The sequence below is a fragment of the Candoia aspera genome, chromosome 1, assembly GCF_035149785.1.
Source record: "Candoia aspera isolate rCanAsp1 chromosome 1, rCanAsp1.hap2, whole genome shotgun sequence".
NCBI lineage: Eukaryota > Metazoa > Chordata > Lepidosauria > Squamata > Boidae > Candoia > Candoia aspera.
This window is the reverse complement of record NC_086153.1, coordinates 51,227,038-51,246,308: the sequence shown is the minus strand read 5'-3', so window position 1 is coordinate 51,246,308 and position 19,271 is coordinate 51,227,038. Positions and strand designations below refer to the sequence as shown.

The 19,271-nt window shown below is 37.8% G+C and overlaps 1 protein-coding gene across 2 annotated transcripts in view; it reads left to right on the top strand.

Moving 5' to 3' along the window:
- RAB3GAP2 (RAB3 GTPase activating non-catalytic protein subunit 2) overlaps nucleotides 1-19,271 on the top strand; it is a 55,159-nt gene that overhangs the window by 8,070 nt on the left and 27,818 nt on the right. For both annotated transcript variants that reach the window (XM_063303645.1, XM_063303637.1), the window contains exons 4-16: nucleotides 1,607-1,706; nucleotides 3,832-3,879; nucleotides 4,010-4,085; nucleotides 5,136-5,237; nucleotides 5,823-5,922; nucleotides 7,082-7,180; nucleotides 9,735-9,883; nucleotides 10,635-10,714; nucleotides 10,808-10,897; nucleotides 12,305-12,444; nucleotides 14,986-15,202; nucleotides 15,579-15,722; nucleotides 16,636-16,718. In XM_063303645.1, coding sequence (XP_063159715.1) covers nucleotides 1,607-1,706; nucleotides 3,832-3,879; nucleotides 4,010-4,085; nucleotides 5,136-5,237; nucleotides 5,823-5,922; nucleotides 7,082-7,180; nucleotides 9,735-9,883; nucleotides 10,635-10,714; nucleotides 10,808-10,897; nucleotides 12,305-12,444; nucleotides 14,986-15,202; nucleotides 15,579-15,722; nucleotides 16,636-16,718 — 1,428 coding nt within the window. The remainder of the gene's footprint in view (nucleotides 1-1,606; nucleotides 1,707-3,831; nucleotides 3,880-4,009; nucleotides 4,086-5,135; nucleotides 5,238-5,822; nucleotides 5,923-7,081; nucleotides 7,181-9,734; nucleotides 9,884-10,634; nucleotides 10,715-10,807; nucleotides 10,898-12,304; nucleotides 12,445-14,985; nucleotides 15,203-15,578; nucleotides 15,723-16,635; nucleotides 16,719-19,271) is intronic.

The following is a 19,271-nucleotide window of genomic DNA, read 5'->3' as shown; positions in this document are numbered from 1 at the left end:
CATTAAAATCAATCTACTAGCTTTAAGACTTATCTCTGAACCTGCCATTATATCTGTTGTAGGAGACACAATTGTGAAATGTATGGTGATATTTCAGCAAATACAAACTTCCTCTTTCCTTGATAGTTTAATAAATTTAAATTTTGATGCCTTTTCTATGTATTTTCAGAGTATATACTATATGTATGATAAATAATTCCACTACTCAAGTTTTGCTAATAGAATTTGAATTTCATTTTATCCCTATATGTACACAGTACTAGGATTAGTTAGAAGTTTGATTTGCAGATAGTTTTTGTTTCTTTGAAAATGGTGGTTACTATGACCCCCCTGACTCTCATTTTCTGTAGATAAAAATTAGTTTCATGTGTGTGTATATGCATGATTTAGAGTGGTTAGGGCTTCTACACCAATTGGTAATTGATTACCTTGTTATTTGTAATGTAAATAATTGAACAAATTCTCTTCACTTTTCTCAGACTAGTTGAAGTTGTGCTGCCCCCAGCTATCCATATCTATAATAGTGACATTACAAATAATTGAATTGGATGGAGTCACTGTGATGACTCACTGAAGTCTTAACTGAAACTCCTTCATCCTGAAAAGCTATGCTGGTGGCAGAGGAGATTGCAAATTATGAAGAAAAAACATAAGGATGTTTATTACATAAATGTCATCGCTCAGGCTTGTACTGAGTTTTGATACGGTATATTTTAATAGTAGAGCAGTTTGGCCTAGAAATAAGCTCCCATTACACCAGATGCTCAGGCACATCAAGTTGTATCATCACTGAGCTTCTTGTAAGGTGAAATTGAAGAGACTGAACATAAAATTAATCCATGTTAACTGGACTTCAGTGAAAACTAACATAATTACTTCCTTGTCCTCTCTTTATGATGATCTAGCTCAAACCAAGATGCACAAGAAATCTTTCTGTCACTCACATGAGCATTGTCTGTAATCCTTTCCTTTTTAACTCATTTTTGGAGTTTACATCTAGACATTGGCAATAGTCTCAAGAAAGTGAATGACGATACTATTTTTTTTATTAGTAGGTATGCAAAAATTGTACAGATAAGGTTCTTTTTAAGAGTGTTGGTTTTAATCTAATTGGAAATTGGCATGATCAAGTTCTCAAACTCCTTTGTAAAACTAGTTGAGTTTTTATCATAGCTGTTTCAGGAACTGTTCCAGAATATCTCTCAATAATGTTTTAAAACTGTGTCTTGGATTCAAAGACCGCTTACGGAGGCAAAAAAATATTATCCCCCTGCAAGACAATTTTGTCAGTTTTTTATATTCCCCCCATAATGCCCCACACTATTCCAGAAGTTGGAAAAGGATACAGTACAGCAGGCTGCAGAGGAAGAAGAGGCAGAAAAGCCTTTTTCCTCAGACAGAAGTCTCTTTATTTTGATTTAGATCAGCACTAACATTTTTGTGTTCAGTTTAAATGTATAGGTGTGCTTTGATGGACCTCTTGGTTAACAGATTGTTTTTTTTTCTTTTTCTCTATAGTTTTTTTTAAAAAAATCCTGTATTTCACTTGAAATTAAAACACAGCAAGACTTCGTTGCAGAATTGTTTTTTCTTCTCTCCCCCTCAGCAAAATGGAAACAGAATGAAAAAGGGAAAGAAGAAATGCAATATGCGGTTGGCTGGAGTGGGTCTCTTGGTTGGAATGGCCCTTGCAGTGTTGAAGAAATGTAAGTTTGGAAAGAAGAAGATGCTGGGAACCCCTACTTTTGACCTTGCTGTTTGCTAATGCAGCCTTATATATAGTACAGTTGGGTAATTTCTTGCTAGCTGGGGGTTGTTCTTAAAGTTTTGGGAAGGACTCGATCCACAGGGGGTGATGATAACAGTGGGCAACGAGATTTCACTTATACTGTATTGAGTGTGTGCCTTTATTTTTTGATTGTTTCCTGCATCAGAGAGTGAAAAACGGTGTGGCTGGTTTTGGCAGGAGCAATCAGAGTAGCCAAGTCCTGTAAAAAAAGTTGGGAGGCTGCAAGTTATCCACTTTAAATTGCTCAGCAGTGGTTCTCTGGTTCTGGAGGAAGAATCTTTTCAAGTCTACTTAGAAATGCCAGAGATTGGATCATCTCCACAGGTTTCCCATTCTCTCCAGTGAAGCAGCTTGTTGTTCCTTAACTTTTGTTCTTGAAACAGCATAGACAATCCTGAACATTTTGAAAGAATAAATTAGAAGTTCTTAGTGAACATTATTTTTATTTACAGTAAATACAAATATAGACTGTGTACAGTGGCTGTGGAAGTGGAATGCAGCTTGTACATTCTTGTGCCGTTGCATGAAACTCCAAAATCAGGTCTTAAAGCCCTACGGAGAAGAACTTCATTAGATCAAGATTAGTTTTTAATTAAATCTACTCCTCATTGCAATTGTATGCTGAATAGCCTATTGTGTTCAGAATCTACTCCCCATCCTATTGCAGAAGTTTTTCAAGAAATATTGAAGGCTGCATGAGGAGGACAGAAGAGGCAATTATTGGTATCAGGAGTTGCTATCTTAGATACAATCCACCAATATTCTTAGAAGAAATAACTATTAGAGTATGTATCACCAGCTACTAAAAGCTATTAAGACACAGTGCTTTTTTTAAAAGATGAAAGGATGGACCTATTAAAATACTCTGAATTAAAACTGTAAACTTCAATCAGTTGTTGTGCTTTAATCATTTTAATAATGATTAAAATAGTCTTTGACATTAAAATGTTCCATTTAACTAATTTGTTGCAATGTTTGGAAGTTCTGATGCTGTATTAGCTTTCTCCACTCTGAATTGTTTTAGCTGATGCAGTGCTTGTGCTTCCAAGGGGAAGATGGAGGGTGGCTCCAGTTGCACTTTATCCTCCACATGCCATTCTTCACCAGGGCAGATGCGTATCTTGTCCACAAGATCCAGTTCTTTCCCCCCATATCTTGCATTACTCCTTTGAAAGGAAAAGTCTCCTGCAGAATCACCAGCTGGATCAGCTTTATTTGTGCCTTGTCCTTCCTCCTTAAAGGGTTAGCAGGCTACAGGTGAAGTGGGCCCTGCTCTGCGCTGCTGCTCCTGAAGGAATAGTGGCAGGATCTGACTATGCTGGGCAGCAGTGGTGGAACTGTGGGGTTGGATCCTCAGTCAAGGCTGAAGAGGCCACATCGACTGGCCTAATGGTGCACGGGTTCTCAATTCCTGCCCTCGATGAGGGAGTGCAGTTGCACGTCTCTGTTTAATGTGCTGCTTCAGCACTTTTTCCAGGACTTGTTATCAGGTCATGTTACTATCTCTCTTTTAGACATTTTGTAATCTCCTCTGTTCATGATAAGTTTGTTTTCATTATTAGTTTGCACCATTTTGCCCATTTACATATATTTCTGAAAAAGACAGTTTAACGTTGCTGAAAACTAAGCACTGCATGCTTCTATTTCTTTGCCCCTCCTTCTTCTCTGGAGTTCTTTTTCATGCACCCAGAGATGTGCGCATGGTCTGTTATTTAACTTTGGCATGTTGGAAAATTGTAAATATAATCTGCTGCTAGGTTTAAAAAGTGTACGTACCTAACACTTAGTAACAGAACAGCAAATGACAAGACTGAATACTGTAGATAAAAATGCTGGCCTGTATAGATTTTTACAGTTCAGGTTTTTAAAGGCATTTGTTTTTGGCTCCTTTGGGCCATATTCTGTGGGGACTACTCTCCCACTAACTGGGTCAAAAGTAGTTGGAAAGCAGCTTGTATATTTTTTTCTTTCTAAAGAAAGTTTTGTATCTTGGGCAGGGAAGTTTTCCTGAAGAATTTAGTATTTTTATATTTTGTCTCTAGGGAATGTGTAACTAGTGCATTGTGCATCCCCCTTGCAAGTCAAAAGAGGTAAGTGCAAACTTTTTTTAACAGGTTAGAGTACTTTATTAAGTCTGGAGTGTGTGAGTGCATTGATTTCATTACATAAGATGAGAATAAGGTTTGATAAAATTTATTTCATGTTCTTTATGTGAGACAGGAGCTCCACAGGCCGTCCTGACTGGACCTGCATTGTTGTAGGATTCACTTCCGGCTATGTCCGCTTCTATACTGAGGTAAATCAGCTATTTCCTAGGTTGCTTGCCAACAGCAATAGTGTGTATACGACATTGCTAGCTTGGATGGTGCTATCTCAACATGACCATTTGGTTCCATAAGCTGGTGACTGACAAATACTAGTATTCTACTCAGACTGGGAAAAACCATCTGCAGTCACAAAGATGGCTGGGAAACTTTGATGACATGTCATCTTATGTAGAGATTACTACAAGGTGTTCTACATGGGGCTGCCTTTGGAGATTCCATGGAAGTTGCAAGATGCAACAGCCTGCCTTGTGGTAGGTGAGAGCTGCCACATGCATATAATGCCGGGGCGTGGGCTCTGCACTGCAGGTTTAGAGGGTATATTCTGTGCTCCAGGCCTTAATTCTGTAATGAAAGGCTTTGTTTTTCACCTGTGCTTCATTCCAGAATTTTCTCTTGGAGAACTAAGCATGCAAAACAGGCCAATTTAGGGTATACAGTGATTCACTTTTGAAGGGCGAAATGTCATGCAGAGTACATATGGGTATGCATGTAGCACCTGTTGGAAACCCCCAAAACCAAAAGTGCCTTTTCCTGGAATCATGCGCCATCTGTGGAGGGCAACCACACAAGTCCAGAAAAGGATGTAACGTATCTTGACAGGAGACGTAAATTTGTATTCAAGTCCATGAAGGAGGCAAAAGCGATAAAAAACAAAAATGAAGCAATCAGTATCCTTCAAAACAGCATTCATTCATTCATTCATTCATTCATTCATTCATTCATTCATTCATTCAAGTTATATAGCTGCCCATCTCACATGCATGACTCTGGGTGGCTCACAGAGTTAAAAATAACAACACCCCCCCCATACAGATAAATACCCAAAGCAATTGCAACAAAAAACTATTAAAAACAAGTTAAAACAGTTGAAACAATAAACTGTAAAACCTGTACAGAGCAGGAAAAATTCGGTCTGTGAGGTAGTATTTTGATTTTGTAAATTGTAGCAGAAAAGCTTTTGAGTTTTCTTCCTGTACAGTTACTAGTAGTACATGTTGCTGTGTTTTCATTTTTTAAAGAGTGGAGTATTGCTTCTGGCACAGCTTTTAAATGAAGATCCTGTCCTGCAGCTTAAATGTAGAACTTACGAGATTCCACGGCATCCTGGAGTTACAGAACAGGTATTAAGACAGATCTACAAAGCACTGAAATTGTTACAGAACCAACTGTTCCCTCCTATGTAGGTTTTTCTGAAGTCAAGCTTGCTTTTACAAATATATATATGGATAGGTGTGCTATATTTTGCAGACATAAGTCATAATGAAGTATTGGCAGCAATTCTGTGTTGATTTAATTGCAGAAATGTGGATTGAAGTCAGGCTGTATAGACCTTAAATATACATACTCTCATACATATACAGTACTGTACATACAACATATACATACAGTATACATAAAACACTGTTCCATTGACTTTTTGCTTGCTGAACTAAGGGCAGCCCCAGTGATACCTTATATTTTGTGCTCCACCAAACTACTTGAGAATTGTGCTGTATAAAACCTGTATTGATACTGGCAGCTATTTGTGCTCTAGCAGCTGGGGTCAGGTATTGATGCTGCTGCCGAAGTGTCCATACACTGACTTTCTGGGAGGGAACTTAGTGCTTCCTTAGAAACTGTGATAAAGCAATTAGGATAGCCTACATGGGTACTTGCAAATATATTATGTTTGTCTCAAAGTGATTAATACCTTTCTTTTTGTTTAGAATGAGGAACTGAGCATCCTATATCCTTCAGCAATTGTGACAATTGATGGTTTTAGCTTATTCCAATCTCTCCGTGCTTGTCGAAATCAAGTAGCCAGGGGTAAGTCCAGCCTTATGGGCTATTTTGATCTATTTTGGTAGGCCTTTCAGTAGCAAAATTGTATTAAATAGTTTTTCTCTTAGCAACACTTGATACATAAGGACACAGTTTTACTTTTCTGTCATAACAGCTTGTTCAGGGCATGGCAATGCACTGTTTGTGATACCCTTAGTGTTATAAAACCCCTAAATTTAATACAGGCGTAATATAATATATGGAGAGTGTGTGTGTTCTCATAAGGTATCAGTGTTTTTGCATGAGATTGTATGTATGTCTACTTGGAAGTAAGTCTGTTGAGCTCAGTGGGGCTCACTCCCAAGCAAGTTTATATATAGGGGTGCAGTCCTAATAGCTTTTCTTTCACTAATATAGGTTTTGTTTTTTTTATGCCTTCAAGTCAGTCTTGATTCCTGGTGATTGCAGGGACAAGTCCCTGCAGTTTTCTTAGCAACATTTTTCGGAAGTGGTTTGTCATTGCTTTCTTCCTAGGTCTGAGAGAGAGTGACTGGCCCAAAGTGCCCCAGCTGGCTTTGTGCCTAAGGCAGGACTAGAACTCATGGTCTCCCAGTTTCTAGCCCAGGGCCTTTAACTACAGGTAATCCTCGGGTTACGACCATTTGTTCAGTAATTGTTCAAAGTTATGACAGCACTGAATGAAGGGGACTTCTGGCCATGGCAGTGTCCCTGGAATCATGTGATCGCAATCTGGGTATTTGGTGCCCGCCTTGTGATTATGATGACACAGTGTCCCCACAGTCATGTGATCATGATATCTGATGTTCCCTACCAGCTCCCCACGGGGAAGCTGGCAGGAAGTCACAAGTTGCGATCTTGTGAGGTCCTTGCTTAATGACCCATATGGTCCTCATTTAACGATGGCAGCCAGGACTTCTGGAATTGCTGTCGCTAAGCAACACAGTCACATGATGTTGCACTTTATGACCACGTCGCTTAGGAACAGAGTTCTGGTCCCAATTGCCATCATAACCCGAGGACTACCTGTATACCAAACTGGCACTCATAATATGAATGGTGCAATTTACTCCATGCTTTACAATTCAAAAATATGGTAGCAGTATATTCATGTCAGTATTATGTGGTGACCAATCCCATGTTAAATTTTTCTGAATAACCATTCTTTCTAATTTCTCTCGGGCAGCTGCAGCTTCAGGCAATGAAAATGTTCAGCCACCTCCATTAGCCTATAAGAAGTGGGGTTTGCAGGATGTGGATACCATTGTTGATCACATTAGTGTTGGTAAGTATTACGTTGATCATCCTTATTGAATTGTTATCCTTGTTCAGCATGAATAACTTTAAAAAAAATCACGTATATTGTACTGTACGGAGTTTAAAGCAAGGATAGACAGTCTGCAGATAGACATCTCCCAGACAGCATTAAGATCTGCAAATGCCATCAAATGATTCTATTTTACCAAAGGAGGTGAATTAATACTGGCTCCTTTGAAACTGCTTCAAGCTAAAATCTTAGCCCAAGTACAGTATGAAGCCCATGTGGACCTTTGTGCTAGGAATAATGCTCCTGAAGTGCTCCAAACTACATTTCTAAGATCTAAACTGGCAGCTTCCAGAAAATTGCCAATGCACTCCTCAGGCTAGAAACAGGGATTCTTAACATTGAGGTTAGGGCATGGAGGTTGATACTAAACTACTAGCTGAAGGTCCAGTTCTTCCCCTTGGGATTACTACCATTGATAATGATAGATGATTGTCCCTTAAGCTGGAAAAACGTCATAAAAAAACCCCTAATGACTTGTGGGTTATCATCAGAGTTTCTATGAACCTTGGGCCGTGACTGTAGCGAACGCACACTTCTCCAAAGATTTAATGACATGACATTTCAGGCAGAAGTAAATAACTTGTCACAAAGAAATAGGACTTGGGTGACAAATAGCTTTTGGGAAACAGCCAGTTATCTTGCCTCACTGACATCCCCCAAACTAAGGAAAGCTTTCTTTTAGGCTAAGCATAATATTTTGTGTTTGATATTACTACAGGGAAGATTCTCTTGACTGTTGTATGCTGCCTAGAGTTATTTCTTGCGAGATGGGCAGCTATAATAACTCACTCACTCACTCACTCACTCGCTTACTTACTCACTCACTCTAAAATCCCATCTGAGAAATGTGTTGGTGTGGAACTGCAGATGTTGAAATAGTCTAACATGTTATTTTGTTGTACCATCTATTGATATATTCATAATTCCTATATCCTACCTCTTTTACATCAGTACCCTGGGTAATCTGACAATACTTAAGATGTTCTTCCTTTTTCAGATTGTAAATCATTTATAACATAGCAAAATACTGTGCAGGAGCCATGAAAATTTGGCATCAATTAGTGAAAGGTGTCTCACAGTTGTAAGATAACTTTTTATATCAACTATTACAATGATCTGTATTACTCTACTTACATTAAATTTTTAAAAATTTATTCTATCTCTAGTTTTTGGCTGTAATAAAGATTAATTCAGGAGGTCAGTCTGTAGACTGCATGCAGACTTCCAGCTCACTTGTTTACAACCCAGGAGACCCCCTCTCCAAATAATTAGGGCTGAAAAATGGTAATGTATAAAGGGTTTAAGCCATGAAATGGGTGCCTTAAGCCTTGACCTTAAGGTGGTCATCCATTTTATCCACTAAAAACCCGAACTTTTCCCCAGAAATCAAAGGATTATTTTTTTCTGTATGTTTGGGTCTTAAGGAGGACAAACTGATTGTCTTAAGTTAGAACACCAAAAATGCCCCCCTTACCCAAATAAATCTCATGACATGATGTCACCAGTCATGACTCTTGGGGCAGAATATGAAGGCAGGAGGTGGCCCACCAGTTGAAAAATGGTTCCTTTCTCTGGTTTAAAGCATTTCATTACACTGTCGTTGTAATATTTATAACAGTTCAGTACCTTGTTGCTGATGGGATGGAGTTGTTCCTGATCTTGGGTGCTGGACTTAGGAATTTGGGAGAAATGATTGTTCTGGGGAGTTGCATTCCTCCTTAAGCCAATCAATGAGCAGATCATGGGCTCACCTAACTTTCCAGCCCACATGCTAGGAACAGAGCCAGGTCTTCAGGGCTTTCTGAAAGGCTAGTGGGTCAAGACCAACTTAACTGCAGGTGATATGGCCTTTTAAATGTTTTAAGTGTTTTAACATCTTAACTGTGTAAAATGTAACCTTTTAATAATGTTTTAAAGTTTTGCTTTCATTATATTTCTGTTTTTTTAATAATGTATCTGTGAGCCACCAGAGCCATTAAGGGAGTTGTGGAATTCAGATACTCTAAATAACAATCTGTGAAGTCATTCTGGATTAGCTCCGGTGCTGGATTTTTAAAAAATTTTTGCTTAGCTAATACTTGAATAATTTAGAATTCAGAATCTCAAAACATAATTCTTTCTTGCTAGGCCAGATTTCATCCTAAGAGTCAGTGGGACAAAACTGACCATCAGAAATATTCTTTTTGATCTGGAGAACCTTCAAGAAATTGTGTTCTTACGCTAAATCCTGAAGGGTTATTCTAATTGTTTAGGCTATGATACAAATTGGTATCAGTTTTCTGCATTTATTGATATCATTAACTAATGCAGAATTATGTACTGCATTTGCTATATCATTAATGAAGCATCTGCTTCAACATAACACACTGTCTGTATAATAACTGTATATATTTTTAAGTTAGGAGTCCTTTCAATTTTGAACATACTCGTTCAATTTTGAACGATTCCAGGAATAGATATTGGGATCTTAGAAACTTCTTTTTCTGAGCTTTATTTCCATTATCTTATACAGGTATCATGACTCTGTCGCCTTTTGATCAGATGAAGACTGCTTCCACTATGGGTGGATTTAATGCAGCTATAAAGAACAATCCTCCTGCTATGTCTCAATATATTACTGTGGGGTCTAATCCTTTCACTGGATTCTTCTATGCCCTTGAGGTAAAGTGCTTGCTCAGTCAGAGTGTAAAATGCAATGGGCTGGATAAAAGACACCTATTCTTTTCCTACTGAGTCTATTCTTAGTTATTTTGCTTTTGCTGCTAAGGGAAAATGGAAGCAAACCAAGAGCAGCTTTAATTAAATGCTTTCATCTGTGTAATGATATATTGTACATCAGGATCTACTGGTTGGATGACCCAGTCCACATTACTATCTTCCAAATATTTAACAATTGCAAAAACCAAACACTTCCCCTCTCCCCCCCATGTTAGGTAACTGAACATGAATTTTTGGAGGGAAAAAACCAAATAATTTTGAATTTATAATTTATAAATAGAATTTATAGGACATAGAATATAGAACATAGAATTTATGAACATTGTTCTAGTACTGAACATATATTTCTCAGATAAGAAATCTTTCCTATTAAATGAATATTGTAGTTCTGTAAAATAAAATAAAATGGGAACATTGGCACCACATTCTTTTGACAAATGGTACATTTTTAAGACCTACAAAACTTGAAGCACTCAAAGCTTTTATAGTTAGAACATTATCAGAAAGAGCAGAGAAAGGTTTGTTTCTTACTCTGAAACGATGCAAAATTTAGCAGATGATGCAGGATGAGGTTAGTTACACCTCAAGGACAGTTTTATTTCTATAAACAAGGTTCCCAGAACTAATGTTCCTAAAAGGGGACCAATTATTTTTCACCATTTATAAACAAACAGCATTTTTATCTTCTCTTTAGGGCAGTTCACAGCCATTGCTGTCTCATGTTGCCTTCACAGTTGCAAGTAAGCTGACATCTGCATTCTTTAATGCTGCTAGGTAATGTATAATAGATGGATGATGCAGTCAATTTATCCCTTGGTGTGTTTTCTTTAAACCAAAGCAATGATATTTTAATTTTTGTATTTGAAGTGGCTGGCTTGGCTGGAAAAACAAGCAGGAAGAAGAGCCTATACAGAAAAAGAAACCCAAGGTTGAACCTGCAACTCCTTTACCTGTGAGGCAAGTCTTTTAAGCTAGTTTTTCCAGAAAGATTATGAGGTATTTGACCAGTGTGGCTATAATTCCCTGAGCATGGTTCAGCCATACCCATATATGCATGAGATAAATGCAGATGGTAAATATTTTATCCAAGCACCCAGTTTAGTGTACAATAAAGAAGTTTTATTTTCCTCCTGCTGCAGCTGTTTGTCTTGAAGAGGTTCTTCCTATTTAGAAATAGATTGACTGAAACTAGCATTTTCACTCTGGGAGTGTATGGGACTCATATTATTGCAGTTCAGTTGGAATGGCAATTAAATCTTAATATAACAAAAAGTAAATTTTTGTGTGGAAGAACTGTGAGCTCTGGATAGGTTTGGTAACCGAAACCTCTTCTTGGACTCAGAAATAAACATGTGGCAGGTTTACACATCATCCTAAAGGGTGGTTGGTTTTACAGTACTTAGTTGAGTAAACCACATTTGGCTGGGTTCACAGAGGCTTAACCATAAATCAGGTTTACAAATCATAATGGCTAAGATGAAGCTAGGATTATGGTTTAACAGAAATGTATAGATTCAGTGTGTTTTGCACCTGTCCCTGTTTGATTGCCTTGGATCTCTAACCCAAACCTCCAAATTTCAAGAAGCCTGAAATCTGACTATTACTATAAAATGTGATTTGAAAGATAATGCTGCCCATAAATGGTTGCCTTGATTTCCCAGTCTAGGCAACAGCCCAGCAATTCCCAGATGTTCCCCAACCCGAATACAAACCAGGATGGTTCTTGGTGCTGCCAATTGCTGAGGCAAATGTGATTCCTTTTTTTCCAAAGAGGTAGCTGTGGTATTTTGCAGCAGAAACATCAACAACAAGTACTCAAAAGACACACGGCATTTTGTGGATCATATCTGTTGTAGGTGTGATGCACAAAAACTCATGAAATAATAAAATTGATTAATCTTTAAGGCACCAAAATGGTTTTTTTGTGAATACATTTTATTCCCATTACCAAATATTATCAGTTATATGAAATCTTGCATATTGTGGCATGTGAAGTACAGTATGTCTGGTTTAAATTTGAATATGTTTTCTAAATTAGAACTTTACTTTTCTGTAATTGCTAATGTGTTCTTGCACAACTGTATTATGCAATTAAATTTAATGCTAACCATTAAATAGTGATCTTGTTAAGGTTTCTGTACCTTGAAAGGATTCTCCGAAGATGAAAGAATTGTTTGTATTGGATTGAGTATAATACAATATATCTTAGTTTGAAGAGAACTGATTTTCTACAAAAATTAATCCAGAATGAATTAAAGTAATACATGATGATATATCTACTATTTTGTAAATATGTTATTTTATTTAGTAATCAGGGAGCCAAATTTAGAGATTGTTTTGTACATTTGGTTTATTTGAATGTAGGTTTGGAATCCCAGATTCTCGTCGACATGGAGAAAGGATATGTTTGTCACCATGTAATTCTTTAGCAGCAATTACTGATGATTTTGGAAGGGTTCTTCTATTGGATGTTACAAGAGGTCTTTCTGTTCGTATGTGGAAAGGTATCTTTTAGTATCTTTTAATAATTTTGGGGTAAGCACGGTCACTTATCCTTTTGAGAGATGATGTTTATTTCAGTTCTAACTGTAAACGTACCACAGTAAATGTTGGTGTTTAAAATATTAAATATCAGATGTTCAGATTTAAAAAGGACTATGAAGTTGAGAGATCAGTTCTGGAATAGTAATATCTGCAGTGTAGTATTGAATGTCTCATACAGTTTATTTATACTCACACACGATTATTACTAGCCTGAATCAATCCACTCAGGATGAAGACTCCTTCATTGTTGATTATGTACTGCAATTTACCACACTGGTCCAGTGTGGGTTGTTAGATAAATGTTTTTCAACTTCCTAGTCTAGAGCCTGAGGGAGACTGATTGGTCTAAAGTCTGTGCCTAAACGGGGACTAAAATCTGGGTCTCCCCACTCCTAGTCAGCATTGTAACCACAATACACACGTGTAAATATATGTGTGTGTGCATGCATGCTTCCTGCCTTCTTTTTGGCAGAGTGTTCTGCTTATATTGTATATCTAAAGTTTTTTCTCCAATTCTCAGTTCAAGGCATAGGTAAATGGGAATGAGGATCTTAGATTTATGAAGAGAAAAACTTTTTGAGACAGCTGCTTTTTTTTATGCAGAGGAGGATGGATTACATACTTGTATCTGTGTGTCAATGACTAAGTATAAAATAATGGGGAGAGCTCTGCCAAAACATCTGCTTGCCTGTGGATTTCATTGGAGGTTAAAGAAACTTTTGGCATTTTTATTTTATTTTTCTTGGGAATTAATCAGACTGAGCCAACAGCCCTTTTACTTCTGTTCATTCCAAGATACTTATTTATTTTGCTAACTAATAGCAATAGGATTTTAACATATATACGTTAAAGGTTTTAAACGTTATGAAATATTGTCATTTACTGGGTATTGAGGAATACGTGAGCAATCCTAATTTCAGATAATAAACCTCAAAGTCTTTGTAATTTCTCTAGTAAATTACCAAATTTAATGTAAGATTCTGCATTGCCCTATTGCAGATATATAAAGCGAATTTAATGGCAGATTTGCTTCTGAAGTTCAAAAGATCCCATTTGTTCTGATATTATTTTGAAAAACCCTAGATCATTTTTGGGTTTTAAACTCAGTCTCATATTTTAATTATCCAAGATATAATAAGGAAGTTATTGGAAAAATGCATAGGAAAAAAAATGAGGAAAGCACCTGAAGTAGTGGGAAAAAAATGAAGTAATACAAAAAACTATTAGAATAATGTTATTACAAGATGCTACAGTTATATTTGGCTTGGGGACTAAAATAATGCATATGAGTAAGAATAATAGTATTTGCAATCTTGTAGAAGGGTGCCAAAGAACTTACAAAAAAGCTTGGATATCTCACACAGGGGAGCGAATATTCTATCAACTCCCCACTACAATGCCTCCAGAAAAATCAAAGACCTAAAAATAGAAATTATGGTTTCATTCGATGCCACAGCACTCTTTACGTCCATAGATCCAGGAATAGCGAAAGAATCCATGGCAGCAGCAGTTCCCAACACCAGACCTAGCCAAATACACTAAGATCAAAATACCCAGGATCGTGGACCTCATCTGTCATGAGTAAGGATGGCGAGCAGGGGGCTCCCATCCAGACTGTCAAGCGCATGCGTAGCACTGAGGAATTGTTCAGCCATTCAAAGAGACACAGATCGGGACCGCCTTAACCCTTGGGGGTTATATGTCTGGGTTTTTCCCACGCTTGTTCAGTTTGTTAGGATTCCTGTTAAGTACTAGCAATAAATATTAGAGACCAGTTCATTGTCTCAGTGTGTTTCCTGGTTGTTAGGACATCATCAACCTAAACAAAAAGACCAGAACACACCCTCTCCAGCAGCCTACACCCAGATAAGCAGGGATTAATACCAGGCAAACAATCAAGCAGAAAACAATACCCTAATCAAGGAACTACCAAGGACAAAATCACATCCCCAGCAACACTGGCAGGGCAAGCTACTGCATATAAACAGGGAGCAAACCCCCCACGCACTAGGCACTGATGATGTTACCTAGCTGGGTAATGAAACATCTGCAGGCAAACAACCAAGTTCAGAGAGCACCAAGGACTCCACAGTTGGACCCTGAGCTATATCTGTTCTCTTCTATTGGAATGTGTTCTGTAGGAACCTGTTAAAAGTATTTCCCACATTTCAGCACAGATATTGTACATAGCCATATGTGAGAAATATGCATATTAGTCTAAAGATATGCACATAATTATAGCTAGCAAAAACTGATTAGAAATAAGAAAGGCAATAGCTCTAGAAATAGGGGAAGGTAGTAAACCAAGTAACAATGACAGGGACAGGCAGCAGGCATAGTAGGAGTATCAGTGAGGCTGGGAATAATCCTTGAAAGGGCTTTTCTTAATCTGATGAACAGGCCTTAACTCAGAAGCACATTATTTGAAGTTTAGAAAAAGAAACAGAGCAAACTTGTGGTATATATGGTATCTTAGCCCTTCTTTTATCCTTCATGCACAGGCTATCGTGATGCACAGGTTGGTTGGATTCAGATTGCAGAAGATCTACATGAAAGGGAATCTATCAAGATAGATTTTTCACCTCTTAGTACCCCTCAGGGACCAAGCAGAGTGGCTCAGTTCCTTGTGATTTATGCTCCTAGGAGAGGAATTTTGGAAGTATGGAGCACCCAACAAGGTCCAAGGGTTGCAGCCTTCAATGTAGGAAAACACTGCAGGTAAGACATTTTTGGTAATGGAAAAGATTTTAAAATGTAAGGCAGGATAGTCTCCAGAAAAATAATTTAAATTAAGCTCAGTAAAATGTTTTGATTCTGGGCTTCGTTTATTTGATATATGCTTGCTTTATGCTAGTATGTACAAGTGAAGAAAAATGAAAAAGATGAGATAATAAATTTAAAACTGAAAGCAAACTGACAAAGCATTGCTGCATTTATTCAGGAGTTGCCTTATCTAACACCAGATTTATGCACTTTATTGATTGACTGATTGTTAAGATTGTGATAGTATCTGATATCTTAGACCTTACAGTTTTGTGCAAAAGTATGTGTCTGTGATTATGCTTTTTACTGTATTTATCAAACCCGTATTTAGGTTGCTGTATCCTGGCTATAAAATAATGGGGCTGAACAGCGTAACAAGTCAGGGTTGGCAGCCTCAGACCTATCAGATCTGTCTTGTTGATCCAGTATCAGGAACAGTAAAAACAGTTCACGTACCTTTCCATTTAGCCCTGAGGTAAGGCTTCTTGAGCTTCACGCTGCATAATTGAACTAAGTTAATATTATGAAATGAATTATGTAAAAGCTTTTTTTTAAAATGTGCTGACATTGGATAATTTAACATACTCAGTTTCCATTTCTGAGAGGTACTAGGATTTTTTCTAGGAGATTTTGTGTTTTTGCCACAAATGTACAGTTCTGATACCCTTGTAATAACAGCACATTCTGGAAAGCCAGCTTTTTGCCCTTGTAATAGCATTGCCACTATTGAATTGCTCAAACAGCAGTATAGAATTCCCACCATCTTGCTTATACATCCATGTTGCTCGTACTTGAAATTATTGAAATATGCATTCATATTAAGTAGTGCCTCTGATATATCCAGTGAAAAGTGATACAACTTTCTCCTTATACAGGTTGAACATAGCCCTGTTGAAAGTGCTTGTGTAGCCTCATTTATTTATTTGTGTTTGGAAATTCTGGGAACTATAGGGCCAAAACAACTGGAGAGCAGCATGAGGAGGAAGGTTGTTGTAGACCTTTTGCTTTTTAAATGGCTATTTGAAGGGTGTGTATTCCCCTTCTAGAATGAGGTTCCCCCCGAGATCCAAATGGCCCATACACTGCTGTTGTTTAGAAGAGCCATGAAGACCGGGCTCTTCACCGGGCCTTTGGTGAGGGAGAGTGAGATCTCTCATTTCATCGCACTTGCCATCTTTTGTCTTTTATCTTTATCTTTTATTGATTTTATTATAATTTCTTTGATTGTTGTGAGCCACCCAGAGATGAGAGTCAGGCAGCATACGAGTTTAAATTATTATTATTATTATTATTATTATTATTATTATTATTATTATTATTATTATTATTCACAGTTTCATATATACTGTTGCATACAAATAATCGTGTATATTCTTAATATTTTCCAGTGACAAGAAGAGTGAGCGAGCAAAGGATATGCATCTACTGAAGAAATTGGCTGCCTTGCTGAAAGCTAAGACATTAAATCTGGGTAGGTTCTGTCTTTGTACCTGTTTGAGGTCATAACACTGGTGTCCTTTTAAAGATTATAAACATGATGAGGCTACAGTTTTATTTAAGGTGATTGAAACTAATTTAGTATAGTGTAGAAGAATACTAGTAACTTTGTGGAATTGAGCACAGAGATGAATGATAGTTTTGATAACTGCCACCTTAGAATGGCAGTAATGTTAGCATGATCTCCCAATATGATTAGGAAATGTTTATGTACTAGATCTTTCAAATTACAATATTTCTAAAATTCCATTTAGTTCAACGTATTTTTGGCAATGTACAGTAGTTGAGGAAAATCAAGTCATACATTACTTGGTAAACTGCTGTAAATGCTTTTGCTACCATGTTAGATTGTTAATAACAGTGTATGTATGCATGTATATAAAACACAGACACATATATATTACACACTAAACTTATCTAAGTCGCTTTTTAAGGGAAATTATCTACGTAAGAGGAGTGAATTGTGAAGTAGTTGGGTTATGTATTCAGATGTTAAATTTAGCAGATTTCTGAACATCTGTGAAATCATTGATGCTTGCTGCTCTTTCCCTGATTAACCAGAGACCTAAAACAGTATTTTAAAAAAAGAATGCAGTGAATTGAGTTTTCATTAATTATGAAGCAAACCATGCCCTTACTTTTATTCATAGTGACAGGAGAACAAACTGTGTCAAGTTGTGTTACACATGATATACTTAGAGAGCAAATTCAATTACTGTCTAATTTCCAAGCACAACCATAAAACATCTTGCATTTTGAGAAAGCAGCTTGTACTAGGGCCAATATGCTATAAGCAACCTGTATTCTAAGAAAAGGTTGGAATGAAATGGAATTTAACTTGCTTCCTGTTTATGGTCTTTTTTGACAGAGAGCTGAATAAAGTTTAATTAGAAAATATAGACAGATTGACAGACACATATCTTTTATTGTATGCATTCTCAGTTTCCTGAATAGACCTGGTACACAATGTGTGGGTCCTTCTAGATTCATGATTCCTGCTCAAAGAGCAAGTGGTAGTTGTGGCTAGGAGAGCCTTTGCACAGTTTTGTGTTGTGCAGCAGTTGTGCCCATTCCTGGATCGGGAGGCTCTGCTCACAGTCACTCACGCCCTGGTCACCTCGCAGATGGACTACTGTAATGCACTTTACATGGGGCTGCCCTTGAAGAGTATCCAGAAGCTTCAGCTGGTACAAAATGCGGTGGTGCGGTGGCCCTAAAATGGCACACGTTACACCTCTGCTCCGTGAGCTGCATTGGTTGCCAGTTTGCTTCCAGGTCCAATTCAAGGTGCTGGTTTTGACCTTTAAAGCCCTTCATGGCATGAGGCTGGGTTATCTGAGCGTTATTACATCTGCCCATCCCATCAAGTGCAGCAGAAGAGGTATGTTGTGTGTCCTGTCTACTAAAGAGTTACATCTGGCGGGACCCAGGAGACGGTGTTTTCTGCCATGGCACCCGCCCTGTGGAACATCATCCCCCCCCAGGTGAGACTGGCCCCATCCTTGATATCCTTCCAGAAGTCCCTCAAAACATGGTTGTGCCAACAGGCTTCGGGTCTCCAGGAAGTGGTGAATTAGTGAGGTAGCTGCATTGTCTATAATATCAAACCCTCTGCTAGTTTGTTAATAGTAACATCGATTGATGTATTTAATTGCAGATTGCAAAAAAAAAACTATTCATTTTGAAAAATCAGAGCAAAGACCGCACAGGTATAGCATGGCAGGATCTGGCAAGCAGCTAAGAAACATTTCTCCCACTCCGTTATGAAACCCCCAAGAGATGTTCGTCTTCCAGAAGACAAGCTCTACTGTCTATTTGCCTTTGCATTAGAAAAGCTTCTTTTTATTTCCGCTATATTTGTTCAAAAGCTGCAAGATGTTGCCAATAAACAAGTTCTGTGACTTCTCCGTGGGAAGCTAGTATTCAAACTCTAGGCTCTGCTCTGGATTTTTGCTGTGGATGTTGCTATAGCTGGGTGTGTAAATGCCTTGCTCCTGGAAAAATGGGGCTCAAACATTCTAGTGACTTTTGTGGTTAGCTTATTGCACTTGATTGTATTCTGCATGTACGTGTGTGATGTCTAATTTGTCTTCACCTATCGGAATTATTACAGATTATTAGTGCAGTGGATAAAAAAGGAATATGTGGAATTTATTGGCAGAAGAGACAACAAAGACAGCAGCTTTTATTGAAAATGATTGAGAGATGTATGCAGATTATTTGGGGATAAGAAGTGGGACTTGTGGTGCAAATGAAGTAGACATTATAGAGCCAGTTTGGTCTAGTGGTTAAGGTAACGGGCTAGAAACCAGGAGACCGAGAGTTCTAGTCCTGCCTTAGGCCTGAAAGCTGGCTGGGTGACCTTGGGCCACTCACTCTCTCTCAGCCCAACTCACCTCACAGGGTTGTTGTTGTGGGGAAGATAGGAGGAGGAAGGAGTATTAGGCATGCTCGCCACCTTGAGTTATTTATAAAAATAAAGGCAGGATATAAAATAAATAAAAAAATATATGCTTCCCCTTCTGTT